This window comes from Leptodactylus fuscus, chromosome 6, assembly GCF_031893055.1.
Source record: "Leptodactylus fuscus isolate aLepFus1 chromosome 6, aLepFus1.hap2, whole genome shotgun sequence".
Taxonomy (NCBI): domain Eukaryota; kingdom Metazoa; phylum Chordata; class Amphibia; order Anura; family Leptodactylidae; genus Leptodactylus; species Leptodactylus fuscus.
The window spans coordinates 91,541,129-91,557,730 of record NC_134270.1 but is presented as its reverse complement, the minus strand read 5'-3'; the positions used below and the strand labels follow the sequence as shown (position 1 = coordinate 91,557,730).

The following is a 16,602-nucleotide window of genomic DNA, read 5'->3' as shown; positions in this document are numbered from 1 at the left end:
AGAAAATGACAGTTTTTCCAGGCATACATTATTTCAGTGCACAATATGTTGTGTCTGACTTCTATCAGAGATGAACACTCCAAACGCTGTTGTGCCCAGGATACCTGCTTAACAGCGGGGATAGGATTTGCTAGATTTGCTGAGACAGTTTTTTTGTTTTATTTTTCTGTGACAGTACTGGCAAGTTTTGATTGAAGTGTTTTGGTATGAAAAATAGAAAATGTGGAAAAACATGCAAGCTTCACAGCTTGAAGTAATTTGCTTTTCATAGAGATACAGTTTACACCATTGTGAATTCCAATACACTGAAGAGGCTACGGCTCTTCATAAGGTTTTAATTCCTTCCGTCATAGTTGGGGTTTTTCATAACTGAAATCTCAAATACAATTTCTGATCAATGAAATGCTCTTTATAATCCAAGGACACACACTGGGAAGAAGCAATGTTACTTACAAGCTGTTGCAATAAAGTTAGGGCGAATGGAGGCATACTTACTCCTGGCTGCTTCATCTTCTGTAGTGCAAATTTCAGCAGATATGAGAGCTGCTCTATGGTCAACATAGTCATTGCTTTACTCTGTGTCTCTATGCATTCTGCAACTGTGATTTTCTGGAGAGAGAAGAAACACCGCTAGTACAGAATAAAGACCACAACACTTCCATAGAAAATGCAGCAAGGAGTATCCCAAAAATGTGCAACTGGAACTTCACTAGATACCCTCTACATTCTAGTCACTACACCACTACCAAATATCTGAAATCTCGATGTGACATGAGAATCTCTTTTGACATAACTGTTGCCACACGTGATATTCTACTATTATACATGCAGTCACCCAATAAGAAGCTATGTTCACAAGCGACATCAATCCAACATTCCAGTGACACCACCTGCACCCCCTACAATATTCTAGAGATAGGAGAATATAATATGTAAAGTGACATGTGGCTAAGTGAGGTCCACTGAGCCGGTAACACGTGGAGCCTCACCTCACACTCAGGACAAAACCAGTCACCCTCAGGCTCAGCAGTCAGTTTCAGACACTTAGCATGATAAACTCTGGGGCAGAGCTCACAGCATAGGACTTGACCTTCCCGGTGACAAACCCAGCAGTAGAAGTCATTGCGGCCGTCCTGCGGTACAACATCAACAGGGTCTGTGGTGAGTGGCTGCTTCATATAGTAAAACGGACCATGTCTTAGCTCTGACTGAAATGTAGGCAAGAGAGACAGGATTGGGTTCAAACCACGTGAACATGGACAAAAGACTTCAACAAAAAGCTTAATGTGCAATAAGCAAAGCAAAAGTAAAACAAAAATGAACACAAGTACAATGTACACTGCCTGAATGAGCAGAAAGCGGGGCAATCATACAATACACATATTACCATCTGCATGCACTGAAAGATCCCACTGAACATACACTCTTCATGATATATACTAACAATACCGAGGTGTAAGGTGATGATGTTTCAAGCAGACAAAAAACTTTCAAGTTTAAGGCTACATGGCAACAGGTCTGAGACTTTGTTGTGTGACACAATCACATTTAATGATTGTATAGAGTCATGCTGCAACTTTGAGCAACGGTAGCATGACAGTCGCATATATATATATATATATATATATATATATATATATATATATTATATATATAAATAAATCAAACATATAGCCCTAGCTTTAGTAAAGCTTTGGCTGTTCAGTTTGTATTTTCTGGCATATGTCCATTTTTCATGCCTGGTAATGCGGCTTAAAAAGGAGATGTAAGACTTTTAATGCAACTTATTCTTATTTCACTGTATTCAATGTTTGTCTGTTCCTATTTTGAGAAACCCAATAAAATGTTATTTACAAAAAAAAAAAAAAAAAAAGATGTATGGATTTTCTTTTTGTTATTACACATAGTCTTAGTTACAGAAAGCCATTCTACACAGCAAGGCAAAAATAAAAGGGAGGAGGGGGGAAAAAATCCTAAAATTAAACGTCTCATCTTCTCATGCTACAATATGTACACAGTCACCATAATCAACCAGCTAGAAGTGGTTTACACATTCAGACATGTCCAGGAAGCAGAAGGTTAATATGATCTAGAAAACCAAATCAAATTATTGCTCTTGGAAGCTTCAACTCAGCCAGGCAGTGCACAAAACATAAAATAATGCAGTCGGAGCAATAACCAGCACTAATGCAGCAAATTATGTAAAAAAGGAAAAAAACACAAAGAAAATTAACACATTCTCTCTTCACAATGGGTTTATGTCTGGTTACTCAAGAAGCAGAGTTCTGCCAAAGAGGTCACTGTGTGAGGCTTACAATTTCCCCTAAGGTGATACAGATATTGCCTCTCTACTCTGATTTGACAATTTAAAAAAAAAAAGCTTTGCCGATTTGCCATTTTGATCTGTCAGCAACAAGGTGATGTACAAGAAAAAAAAATCCACTTGTGGTTGGCTGTTGCAGAGGGGTTAAGGGGAGTATAATATGCTCTGTTAAGTGCTATATTAGAGCAGAAAAAAAAAAAAAAAAAAAAGAACTGCAGCTGATATCGGATATTAGGTCCAAGCTTCCCGCATTATATGTCTAAGATGGAGAGGCCCTCATGTATAAAAATGCATGCAGGTGCAGATTTACAGCAACACCGCCAATAGGGGAGTCATTGACACGAAAGACTGCTAAGATAATATGTGAAGCAATACATGAAAAGCCTTAGCGAGCTCCAGGTTATAGGAGTATTGTATCCAAGGCTCCAGTGGTCACTGTCCTGACAACTAAATGCAGCGCTTTTCACTGCCTGCAACTCTGAGTGGGAAGTGGATGACTGTCGACAGTCAAAAACAATCTATATATGAGGCAGTAAGAAGCCAGACTATCTTACAGAAGATCATGTTGGACAATGGAGAATATGAACTTCTGTTCTACAATGGCTTTTGCACCAGTCCATGAGCGGAATGTAATATCTCCATACAACAGTAACATATTAAATGGGAAAGGATATGGCACACACAATTTAATTGCTTAATAAGTCAGGTGATTATGTCAGGGAACGGAGAAGAAAAAAAAATCCAATCCCACAGGATATCAGAACATTGTAAATATTTTATTTTATAATTATCACATTATAATATAAATATGAATTGATTGAGAAAGTCTATAGCAAACAGCACAAGTATTGGAGTGGATCGAGAAATGAGTCATTACTGCATTGCGTAAGCAAGAAGGAACACAACTAAATGGCTGCATGATACATTTAACCAATGGATGATTTTAGAACTGGTCCCCAGGGGCTATTGGCTGTTCCACTATGATGCATCAGGAACAAAAGAGTCAGTGAAGGACACAGAAATATATTTATATATATTTAGTACTGTGAACATTCTTCATACCTGGTCTTTGTTGTGACTGTTTAACATTCCGGGCTTCTTCTTCTTTTTACTTGGGCTGCAGGATGTGTCTTGAGGGGAGTGTCCATTGGATGAATGCTGGGGGCTAGGAAATTTCCTTTTCTGCCCTGGACGCTCAGCAGAGCTTGGGTCTAAAATGAAACAAAAATAAGCTTTATATTACAGCAGCTGAAAGTTCCACCAGGATATACAGATATAGATGTTCCGTCCAACGGAAAATGAAAAATACAGCATGATGGTGACTTATGATACTGTGAACTTAAGAAAAGCCATGTTTCAACAGCAATTTTAGCAGTTTTCCACTATGCAATAATAATAATAATAATAAAAAAATTATATAGCGCCAACATATTCCGCTGCACTGTACAATTTGTAGGGTTCAAATACAGACTGAAAGATACATTACAAAGAAAGTCATTTCACACAATGGGACTGAGGGCCCTGCTCACAAGAGCTTACAATCTATGAGGTAGAGGGGGTGACAAGAGGTAGCAGGGGTGGCGGAAGAAGTAACAGTGGTCAGACAATTTTGTAATAAAGGTTACAGTCATTACACAAACATAAAACTTTATGAGTCATCACCAGTCGTGTCCTTTAATATGCAGATGGTGCTTGGACCTATAAGGTTAGCCTGAAATTGCATTATATCATGTGGGGTAATGTGGGAGCTGGAGCAAAGAAGGGTTAATTTTAGGGATTGTAATTACGGTACAGAAGGGTTTAAATTAGGAATGGCGATAGGCTTGTCTGAAAAGATGTGTCTTTAGTTTGCGCTTGAAGCTGAAAAGATTGGGAGTTAATCTGATTGTCCAGGATAGAACATTCCAGAGAAGTGGTGCAACTCGGGAGAAGTCTTGTATACAAGCGTGGGAGGTTCTGATAATAGAGGATGTTAGTGTTAATATAATAACATAATAACTTTATATAGCGCCAACATATTCCGCAGCACTTTACAATAGGAGAGAGGGTTCAGATTGCAAGAGCTTACAAGTTATTTGGAAATATGGAGACACGAGGTAAGAGGGCTTGCAAGTTCTCTTTAATTCATAGTTGTATCTAAGGAAGTGGGTGGAGACCAGTTCTTATCAAGTTTTTCTCAGGAGATGCAGAAATGCAGTGGAAAAAAATAAATGTTGTGCTTTACAGTGCCACCAAAACAAATCAGTTTGTTTAATCTCATCCATACCTTGCAGGGGAATAAAAGCAGGGAAAAGCAGAGTTTTCAAAACATGCATTTAAAAAAATAAATAAAAAAACCAGCAAGTTAATTTTAGCATTGGAATAGTGAGAGGTTTCCGTATATATATACTAGGAGGAGGGAAAAAAAGGCTCCCTTTTACCTTCCTCTCTCCTAAATTGAGGAGCAAAATAAACAAATGAATTACAATTTTTATCTTATTTTTACTTGTACTTTTGATTTGAAAAGTTTGTTAAAAAGTTAACAACCAATTAAATCATAGTAAGGGTCAGTTCATAAAGAGTTTTTTTGGCGAGGATTTTGACACTGAATCCACCTCAAAATCAACCTCCAAATAAAGCCTACCAATAGAAATCTATTGGTAGGCTGAGTAAGCGGCCATTTTCTTGTGGCCTGTGGGCATGCACAGTCGGCTCTATCAGAGGCCTAGAAGTTTGAACCCAGCTCCGGAAGTAGACATGCAGAGAGGCCGTTCCTGAAGAAGATGGAGGCGGCGCTGGAAATTTCTCTCGCAGCATTGGGGACGCTCCCAGTGCTGCGAGAGAACTCATTTGCATACAGACGAAAACCGGGATTTCTAACAAACAGCAACACGGAGAAGGCATCCAAAGGTAGGATAAGAATAGCCTTTCTTAAGGTTATTCCTACGTGTGATCAACAAAAAATGTGATTTTAATGATAGAATCTCTTTAACCCTGGGTTATCCTCCTGGCATATTAAACGAGGAGGTCTGACAGCACCATGTTAGAGTCTTTCTATGAGAGTCTCTGCTCTATGCTGGAAAAGCTATCGAACTGTGATGAATGACCGCAACTTGTGTCAGTTTCTATGTGGAGGAAGCTTGTTAATTCTGTTTATGGCTTCAATCAGATTGTATATAAAAGGGAGAGGTTGTCCTCTCCTGTAACTTAATATATGGCCCCTTCAATTTGAACATACATTCATTTACCTCGTGAGGGGAGGAGGGGCGACATTAATATCCATGACTTCTCTTTTCTACTGTACTATATTATTGATAACAATATTGCCTCACTGACTATATGTTTCTGCTTTCTTATAACTGAATTACATTGTGTCTTATATTCTCTGTATATTCATCCTGTTCTATTGTGCCTGTTTGGCAGGTTTATATTGTGCTGAATACGCTGTGTGTTGGCAGTGAAAGAGAGGTAGTTGGGCAATGTGTGTGCGTGCTTTTGTTTCGGTATCTGATTGGACATATAAAACAGTCTGTTACATATAAAAACGAGTTTAAAAAAAAAAACAAAAAAAACCACAACATGTCCACTTTAAACAATCTTTCTAGATCTCATTCAACTTACTCTTTGATAGACGACAGTCAGATTTCCGACCCCATTTATTGGAGGTTGTAGGACTTCCTGAAGATGTGAGTCTTCGGGGTACTCTTGAAGATTGTGGGGAACCGTCTTATGTGTTGTGGTAGTGAGTTCCAGAGTACAGGGGAAGCATGGGAGAAGTCTTAGAACTGGTTGTGTGAAGAGCACGTAAGAGAACAGCGAAGAAGGGGCGATGAGAGGATCAGAGGTTACATGTGGGTAGGTAGTGGAAGAATAAGTCAGATGTAGGGATGGGACAGGTTGTGGATGATGTTGTATGCCTGCATTTATGTTTTAAACTATTTGCTGGAAAGTGGCTAGCCAGTGAAGGGAATAGCAGGGGGAAGAAGTTGATGAAAAATGGAGGGAGATTAGCTCCCTCTCACCTCACTCCGCTCCACCTTCCTGTCTCTCTAGCTATCCCGCGCACTATTAGTCATTCCATACCTACTCAGCCCAACCCCTGGCCCCATTATATACTTACTGCTTTTCCTTCCAGTCTTCCACCTGTGGGACGGCCTATCCTTCTTTTCTAATTCTGCTGTCATGCGCTATTGTCCCAGCGCTGCTCTGTGTTCTGCAGCAGATGTGGGAACTGTGCAGTAGAGGTGGATTATCAGCTGCCGAGCACAAAGCAGTGCTTGGACTATAGCGAGCGCCAGCAGTCAGAAAAGAGGAAGGAGCCGTCCCGCAGAAATAAGCCACGAAGGAAGATAGGCAAGTATGGATGGGGTGGGGGTGGGGTGTAGTGATGACACTCCATCTTCGGAAACTGGGAAACAGTCACTGCATAACCAACAAATGTCCCTGGAACAGCCATGTGATATTGATAAATATACATTTTTGATAATTATGTTCCTTAGAAAGAAGGCGGGGAGGGCGATCAGATTAGTGTAGGGATTAGGTTTTATGCCGGACAACCGCTTTAAAGTGACTTCAACAGAGAGGGCATGGGGAGGAGCCGAGTGGGAGACGCTGAATATGTGGTGGGTGACGTCTGAAGAGATCCAGGAAAGAGGCTAGTCTATGTTGCCAATTGATGAGAGAGTTTGTAACAAGAGGGGGGAGTTCGACACCAAAGATGTAGGAAATGTCAATGGGGAGTAGAGCCATTTTGGCTTTGGCAGTTATTAGGTAGTTTGTGACTTTTTAGGGCAGTATCTGTGTAGGGATGGCATTGGAAGCCTGACTGTAGTCTGTCAAAGAGTAGGTTGGCTTAGAGATAGGAGGATAGTTCAAAGTGGCCAAGTTTTTAATCAAACTGGAGCAGCGACTAAAGGCCATAGTTGGCTGGAGAGGATTGGTTGAGGGAAGGATTTTTAAAGGAAGGGCGTGACAGTTGGTACATTTAGTATTGTACTTGTTTTATGTATTTTGTGAATCTTAATTAAACCTTGAAATGTACAGCACCTTGGAGTGAATGGTACTCTAAAAACAAATATTAATAATAACAAATATTAATAATAATAAATTATTATAATAAAAAATTCTGATCCTCTGTGAGTCCTATATTCGAATCCCCTAGAGGCAGGCAAGACCACCGCTCCCTCCACCGCTCCATGTACAGGGTACAAAGGACCGAAACCAATCCAAATGGTGGAATGATGAAGTGATTAGTACTTACCAAGTGGTTATAAAATACTTAGTAGTGACAAACACACTACGTGTTTTGAGGTTTAGCTGCCTCTTTATCAAGTGTAAAATTAGACATACAGTAAGCATAGCTCAAGCAGTCACTTTAAATAGGCATCATTAGATGCTACAACACACCTAGTAGGTGTGTCTCAGCATCTGTACAGAAATTGGAGAAAAAAAAATGCACTACTACATATAAAACACATAAATACCATAAATACTTACATTTGTGATAGAAATACAATGATGAATAAAATAAGATGAAGATCTAGGGAAATAGTAAGGAGAAAACGAAATTGAATCTCCAAGTGTCCTCGTGGCACTTATTGTGCATGTCCACAAAATTCTGGCGCCAATATAAAGGACTGGAACAGCTGTGCAGACTGAGGATGTTCGCGCAGGCCAAACAAAAGGCGTTCCGAAGAGAAAATAGTGCTCCTCTGTGGGGAGCAATGACCGGCGCAGGCACAGTTGAATAGTAACTATTACTCATAGCAGAGCTTTTAAAGGGGTATTCCCACCTCACATACTCATCAGTCTTCACTCTTGTAAAATCTTCTTTCTTCCTGGTTTCTTGCATCATTTGGTGGGCGGGGTTTCACAGGCAACCTGCCGTTTAGCTCCGCCCCAAATTCGCGTGTAGCTCCGCCCACCCACATTGGACTATGAAGTACAGGCAGCAGCAACTCCATTCTGTGTTACATACAGAGACTGCCTGTCTCTGCCATAATGAACACAACTGAATTAGCTAGCCTGATAACTGGGAAAACAGAAGAAATGAAAGCAGCTCCTCTATCTGAGTGCAGGACCAAGGTCACATGGTGGAGACACAGGATTAGCTAGATACACAGGCTCGCTCCCTGCACTTAGCCCCTCCTCCCTCCCCCCTGAGAGCAGGCAGATACATCATTTGACTCAGGAGCAGCTAAATCAGGGCTGTGGCCACAAAGAATTGAATAAAGTAAGATAGTGGACAAACAAAGCAGTTTTGCTGAAGCAGTGTATTAAGGAAAAGTCTTACATCCACATTAACCAGCAGTATAGATAGGATCCTTGTGATGGGACAACCCCTTTAAGCTTGTAGCGGTAACCAGGTCATGCGCAAATGACTGTCTATAGCAGACAGACTATTGTTGGAACAGGGGCCCCTGGCGTACTGGTCAACAGTTCTGGTACTTCTTATGGGGGTTATCATACTCACTGCTTGGTAACACAGTAATTGAATAACAATGTATTAAAAAGGAATGGGGAACAGGGACAGGCAATGAAATGATTAAATAATGGTACAGATACACAAAAAAAACAATCCAAGAGAAATATGCTTAATAAAATAAATCAACTAATGGTATGGCAAATAAAAATAAATAAAATACACATACGAATCATCATAATACTCAATATTCTATATAAAAATATCAAAATAGTACCTACAAATATACATACTAGTTGGGTATTAAAGGGATTCAATCATTAAAACTGCATTTTTTCTCCTTAACACTTAAGAAAGGCCACTCTTTTCCTACCTTTAGATGTCTTCTCCGCACCGCCGGAGTGGGTGATAAAGAATCCTGCAGGTTTCCGTCTCCTGCACTGTTTTATGCAGGAAACGGAAACCTGCATAACGGAGTGCTGGGCGCAGATGTGAACGAGCCCTGACTTGAACAAGCCCCAGTACTGTTAAAAGTGCTTCAGGCATCTGCCTTAGTTTGTGAATGGTCATATTTTCCCATTGAAAGAAAAACAACAGTAGTCCCCCCCCCCCCATCATGTTGGGATTCCAATGGCCTTGATACCTGTTCTCCATTGTAGAAACATCTTTATGGAACAAATTGGGTGGGAAAAAGTCAAGATGGGAATGTAAGAATTGTATTTTCAACTAGCCCCAGACCGTGACTTCATCTGCGTGTCGTTGGTGTCAATGATCCACCTGCTCTGGCGTTTCGGCAGCTCTCAAGTTGGCCTGCTGCTGAACTCGTTTGTCACACTGTGCCCAAAATTGTTCCGGCATCTCAGCAGCTTGCTGGGACGCCATATAATGAGAGTATTGTTGGCGTCGATGATCAACCTGATCTCCGCTTGAGGAGAAGTCTGTTGATTTCTGGCTACCTTCATAGCTCTCATTTTACAATTTCGGTACAAATTAGATTTTCTTTTTCCTGGCATGTTAAAATTGGCAAACTGCCAATTTGGATTAAGGGTGCATTCACACTACGTAAACGGCAGCTTATTCTGAACAAAAAACACGTTCAGAATCAGCGGCGTATAAAGCAGTTCCCATTCATTTCTATGGGAGCTGGCATACGAGCGCTCCCCATAGAAATGAATGGGCTGCTTTTTTCACTACAAGCACTCCCATTGAAGTGAATGGAAAGTGCCCGCGTGTACGGCTCAGCATGAGCAGAGCTAGCCGTACACGCCAGCACTTCCCATTCACATCAATGGGAGTGCTCGTAGTGAAAAAAGCAGCTCATTCATTTCTATGGGGAGCGCTCGTATGCCGGCTCCCATAGAAATGAATGGGAACTGCTTTATACGCCGCTGATTCTGAACGTGTTTTATGTTCAGAATAAGCTGGCGTTTACGTAGTGTGAATTCACTCTAAAGGTGTTTTCCCATTCAGTGTGCCAGTACTGCTTGGAGCAGATCAGATAATATGCAAATGCATGCACACAATTGACCATAGGATTATCTGTGTGTTTACATAGAGAGATAACAGACCTGGCTTTTTTTGCATTTTTTTGTAATATCAGAGCCATTTTTGCAGATGGTATGAATCCGAATATACAGCTATTTGAAGTGACCATCATCCCATCTTTGATAAATTCTTCAGCTCTGCATATTTACAATTCAACCATGTACAGATTTTCCCTAGTAACAGCTTAGTTTTGTTACAGACCGTTTTATAATAAAAAAAACAAAAAAGACAAAAAGAGGCACCGAGCCGACTAATGTGTAGTAGTAACAGGGATAGGACAAGGTAAGCAGAGAAATGGCCGCTCACCTGACTGGGTTGTGTGGGACGCCCAGGGCGTTTTTCTTATTGGTAAGGATATGTGTGGATAGTAGCCATTGTTATTCCTCATGTAGATATTTTACTGGTGTGGGCTCCGTTCACATTCTACATTATATATGGGTATTTGTTTGGAAATGACTTTCCTCTTGAAATAATTATGTAGTCTATGGTATGTGAACCCTGCCCTGTTTATATTAGCTATGTACTAGTATTGGCTGTCCACCACCCTTATACCAGATTCTGGTCTCTGGTATTAATTGATTATTACATCCCCCAAAAAAACTATATGTATTTATGTGAACTATGTTATGTTTTCTTGTTTAAATTTTAATGAGTATTTAATAAAATGAATTTTTGATATTAAATGCAATCTGTTTTGTGTGGTAGTTCTGTTTGGGTAATACACAATAACAGGACAACTCTCACTTTTCAGGCCAGCCAACAGCAGTACAGATTTCAACAAGAATAAAATGAAAATGAATGGCTATTGAAACATGTGACAATGTAGTGAAGCAATCTTGGTGACTAAGTTACAGTAAAATTCTGTACTTTAAGTGATACATACATTGGTATGTGTTATAACGAATGTTGAATAGGTCAGGAGTAAGTCTGATTCTTCCTGCAGTCACAAGAACAGATATTCTGCAAAAGCCAGGTTTATTGATTTACAACTTGTTGTCCCTATAAAGTATCAGTCAGGCATAAGAAAGGAAAAGGGAGGTGCCATAGAAGTGTGTGGCTAAACACAAGCCAGGAGCTTCACATTACAAAAACATGAGAATGTCTTGCAACTTTGTCACACTTTAGAAGCCAGAAAACAAGGTGGTTGTGCCCAATTCATCTAAAAGATCCTCCAAGGTCCTCTGAAACCAAAAGATTCTTTATCGCCTTTTAATTTTATAACTGTTTTGCTTGTTTGTCATCTTGTTGGTCTTATTTATATATTAGAACCAAACCATTTGGGTATTAAATAATTCAGTTTAATGGTATTTGTGTTTGCTCTATGAACTCATTACTTTTTTTCAACTGCGTTTACACCTGACAGCCAGAGAGGCTTGTGCATGTGCAAGTGGGGGATTACTACTGTCCAAAATAAGTAGATGGTGGCAGCGTGTATTTGAGATGTGGGGACTGTGTTGGGGTACGATTTACGCTCAATTTGCAGCCTGAGTGAAGGCTAGAGTACAAGATTGAGTGAGACAAGTTAATTGACCCCTGACAACCAGACCAACATCACCTGTTAAAACAATCCATATGTGATATACTGACATATGGTAGGGTGAGTTTACATCATGTATCATACACCGTTTACATGCAATGTAGAAAAACTGTTAATTTCGCACACTACAAGATAGCATTGTGGCCACAAATGAGGTGAATTACAACTGCAGCTGTGGATGGTGTAACTTAGGGTGCTTTCTAGCTAGAATACGACAAGATGTAGTTACAGCCTGTAAAGACTGTGGGAAGTTCTAGAGCATTGTGTGTGAGGGTGTGTGCGATTTCAGTGAGCAAGGAGGATATAATGATCACAATGAGTTTCAGTACAGTTATAACACAGAAAATGACAATACTCACTGGACTGCTGGCTGTCCGCATTTTCCTGTGATAAGCCCTCTGAGTATGTAACAGCAGAACCTGCAACACAGACCACACAAAAACAATAGTGAATGTTACAGACATGGCTACCAATGTCAAAATCAACATACCTGTGTCTAATGCTAGCCAAGGATATAGAAATACAGCATCACTTATGAGCTAGTTAGGTCACCCATGATAAACTTTGGATGAAGCTGGTGGGATCAGACAACCATAAATAACATAACATAAATAAGGATCTTCTCTTATTAAAAAAACAAGCAGGCATGGTTACCATCTCATCTAATAGAACTGATGGGTTTCTGTGGATATAATGTTAAGCTTGGTAATCAATTAAAACTTAACCTTTATTCAGCAAAAATAAAAATTATTCTAATCTTCTTGTCTGGACAAGCAAACTAAAGGAAGATCAATGTAACTGCCTCTTATGTGCTCTGGAATTCTGTTGCCCCACAAGTGTGCCCCTATAGGAGTAATCTCATTCGTGATCAGAACAGTAGTGTATCCCATAAGCAAAATGTATCTGTCAGATGGTGATGGGTTCATCCTCTATCACTAAGCAGCCTATATATAAAGGGGTTAACTTATTTCTAAGTGTCCCCTTAGGTATACACTCAAGATCTATGTTGACTACCTAATCTATATATTCACTACTATTCCAAGCTGTTGCCCTAGATAGAGCTGTAACAGAAATGTTGGTTTTCGGGGCCACACGGTGGCTCAGTGGTTAGCACAGCAGCCTTGCAGCGCTAGAGTCCTCGGTTCGAATCATGCCAAGGGCAAAAAACCATCTGCAAGGAGTTTGTAAGTTCTCCCCGTGTTTGCGTGGATTTCCATCCCATACTCCAAAGACATACTGATAGGAAAAATGTACATTGTGGGGCTCACAATCTACAAAAAAAAAATAAAAAATAGAAATGTTGGTTTTCACCCCTTATGCAGAGTGCCCATGCTACTGTTCTTATGCAAATGAGCAAGGAGAGAAGTCAAGTAGTTTTAGCGTTCTTAAGCTGAGTTCAAGATATCAAGTAGTAACATGACCCTACGCATTTTACCAGCTATCTGCTGGATCATTAGGGGAAATACCAAATCACGATGTATATTGCTAGGCCACAGGTGTAAAACACAAGGTCTGCGGGCTGATCCAACCCCGCCACCTTGTGTTATCGGGCCCAGCACTCATTTCTGAGCCGAAATGACGGCTCAGTAACGGTATATCTTAAGATTTACATCTACACCAGCTGCTCAGCGCTACACATCCTAGACTGGTTCCTCACTCAGATACTTCTGGCTTAGGAAGACATATTAACTGAGTGAGGAACCAGTCCAGAATGTGTAGCGCTGAGCAGCGCACTACAATGGCTTTCACAGCGCTTATTTACCCTGTTCAGCCTCACTTGTTACTGGCTGACTGAGGTTGAGCAGGGAAAGGTACCTGCAGCTAAGTAGAGCAGAGCGTTGGCATGTGACGCACAGCACACAAACTCCTCCCCATGGTTCCTGCCTGTGCTCCATGTGGTAGCTGATACTGAAGAAAGTAGCAACAGGTCATTCTGCAGCTGTGTCCTCCACATCAGGGTCCTTCTAGACCAGGCTGCAGTTTTAAAAGTGGTCAGTAGTAAGTTTAATAAGCTGTATTTGTGTAGTCTTGTCCCTATGCAGCACATTGTTAAAGGAGGTGTTTAGTTCTGAAGATATTTGATACTGATAACCTCTCCATAGGTGAGGTCAGGTGACAGTCCCAAAACTGAACCCTACATCGATCAGTTGATGTAGCCACTGAAAAGTAGCCCTGATCTTATTTAAGTGAATGGGAGTAGGGTTGCCGCTCCAGGCACCTCGGCTACAATGTATGGCGCACTGCACACTGAAAACAGATTTGTACACTGTAGCGGCGACATCTGGAGCTGCAGCTCAACTCCCATTCCCTTGAAAAATAGGTAAGCATAAAACACAATTTTCCAAACAATTGAACTGTTTTTTTTAATGTAGATTGTGAGTAGTAGAAAAAAAATGCAGAAGCAACACAGCATACAAACCGGGTGCAAAGCCAAACTAGAAGATGGCTAATCTTCAACTTTACATAAGAACTGGAAAAAAATGAGTGAGTAGAGATGAGCGAGTAGTATTCAATCGAATACCTCCCCTGCATAGATACTGGTGTACTAATCCAGTTGAGTACCAAGCGGTAAACGCAGTAAAAATTTGATTCCCCTCCCACCTTCCCTGGTGCTTTTTTTTTTACACCAATATCTATGCAAGGGAGGTATACTACTCGCTCATCTCTAATTGTGAGCCCCATATAGGGATCACAATGTACATTTTTTCACTATCAGTATGTCTTTGGAGTGTGGGAGAAAATCCACGCAAACACGGGGAGAACGTACAAACTCCTTGCAGATGTTTTTCCTTGCAGGATTTGAACCCAGGACTCCAGCACTGCAAGGCTAACCACTGAGCCACCATGTTGCCCCTTGAATTGTTGTACTTTGCTTAATTTTTGTTAGATTCAGAAAATGATCAATGGATGAGGATAGTAAGTAACATGCCAATGTCTTAGGTTTTAACAATGTGTTCTTCCTGGTTGCCCTCAAAGGACTGACTGTAACAATAGTAATATACAAATGTAACTATTCCTTATCAGCTTGCTTAACAGTTAAGGAGAAGTTACTTTTATACACGTCTAAAATAATCTTGACCCTTCAAGGTACCCCGTGAGGCTGAAGTGGCCACTGGTGAAAAAGAGTTTGGCATCCTGTCTCTTCCGGCTCTATAAAGCAGTGGTCCCCAACCTTTTTTTCCACCAGGGTCCAGTTTCAGCAAGACAATTTTTCTATGGCCCGGTGGGGGCAGGAAGGGGTGTGGTTGGGGGCGGGGTTAAGCATGGGGGTGTAATTAGAATCATGTACATATGAAAACACAAGAGAAAGTGCAAACTATATAACTTTTATTATATTTAATGTGACAAGTCACCATAAGGCAGAATCAGTGGGATTTTGGGCAGAGGTGTAACTAGGAGTTCAGCACAGGAAGGTGCTAAACGCCTCAGTGGGCCTAAGTGCACCTAAGATGGCTACTGATGACGGACACTGCAGGTTATGAAGATGGCTACTGATGACGGACACCGTTATGAAGATGGATACTGATGACGGATATCACTCCTAATGCTGCTATTAACTTCACTACAGCCTCACTACAGCTACATTACACGTCACAGGGACAAGTGACATGTAATATAGTTGCCCAAAGTTTGGTAGGCGAGTGTGGGGTGGAGCCAAGACCCGCTGTATGTCCTGCATAGTACTACAATCCCGAACATACAGCGGGTCCCGGCTCAACCCCGCACTTTGCTCACCTTATCCCGATGAGCAACAACCAAGTGTCAGTGTTGTGGAGCAGCTGCTGACTCCTCGCCGCCGATATGCGGCCCGGTACTGGCCCACGGACCAGTGGTTGGGGGACCCCTGCTATAAAGGACCACACATCCATCTCTAAACAAGAGCGTGTTTAATAGGGAATGTATGGACAAGGGAGTCAACATAGATCATGAGTGTGGACCTAAGGAAACACAACTGATCTTCCTTTGGAAATATGAGAGCCTTGTTATATATAGTCTGTTTAGTGATAGAGAATGATCCCATAAAATTTTTAATTTTTTTTTACCTCTCCCAGCCTAAAACAATAATATTTTAGCCTTGACAACCTCTTTAAAAGGGCTTGACCATGATTTAGGAAGGTTGGAATTGCACCCAACGATCAGATATTTATGGCCCAAAAATCCTAAACATTGGACCATAAATAAGGAAATAAATAAGGAAATAAGAATCCAGCAGTTGGATTTCAACATTCTGACTGCAATTTCTCACCTTTGCCTGTTCAGTACACCAAGTCAGTCAAGATAGCTTTCCAGAATACAAGTAACCTAAATAAGGTTCTGTTCGAACTGGTGTAAGCGGCTAGGCACATTTAATGAATAGACTAGTAATGCAACGTAGGGCTATTCATAAAAGTGACAAAAACCAAAACAGAATCTGACAGACTCCATTACATGTCAAAGGGATTAGGTGACATCTGGCGTGGCTTCAGTAATAAATAGAAAAGTACCTGCACACGATTGTTTGCATGTTGCAGGGCAGTGATTTACAGGCTTTCACACAGGGCAGTTTTAACACATTGGTAGCCCCCCCCCCCCCCCCATTTATCACTATTGCTTAGACATATCTGACCAGCATGAATTAAAATGCCCCTCAGTGCCCATTCACACAGTCAAATGCCCCTGCAGTGGCTCCATGTAATATAATAGCCCATCACACATTAACCTGCACCCCCATGTCCCCTTCGCGGTTGCCACCACAGTTTGAGGTCCCTCTAATGTTTATTTAGTTTTAGCTTATATATAATGAGGTGTTCCAGGATT

The 16,602-nt window shown here is 40.9% G+C and overlaps 1 protein-coding gene across 5 annotated transcripts in view; it reads right to left on the bottom strand.

The window, feature by feature from the left end:
- Positions 1-16,602, bottom strand: part of ZMYND8 (zinc finger MYND-type containing 8) — a 106,077-nt gene that overhangs the window by 66,060 nt on the left and 23,415 nt on the right. For all 5 annotated transcript variants that reach the window (XM_075276760.1, XM_075276764.1, XM_075276762.1 and 2 more), the window contains exons 3-6: positions 12,165-12,224; positions 3,386-3,534; positions 990-1,208; positions 496-609 (exon numbers count right to left, since the gene is read on the bottom strand). In XM_075276760.1, coding sequence (XP_075132861.1) covers positions 496-609; positions 990-1,208; positions 3,386-3,534; positions 12,165-12,224 — 542 coding nt within the window. The remainder of the gene's footprint in view (positions 1-495; positions 610-989; positions 1,209-3,385; positions 3,535-12,164; positions 12,225-16,602) is intronic.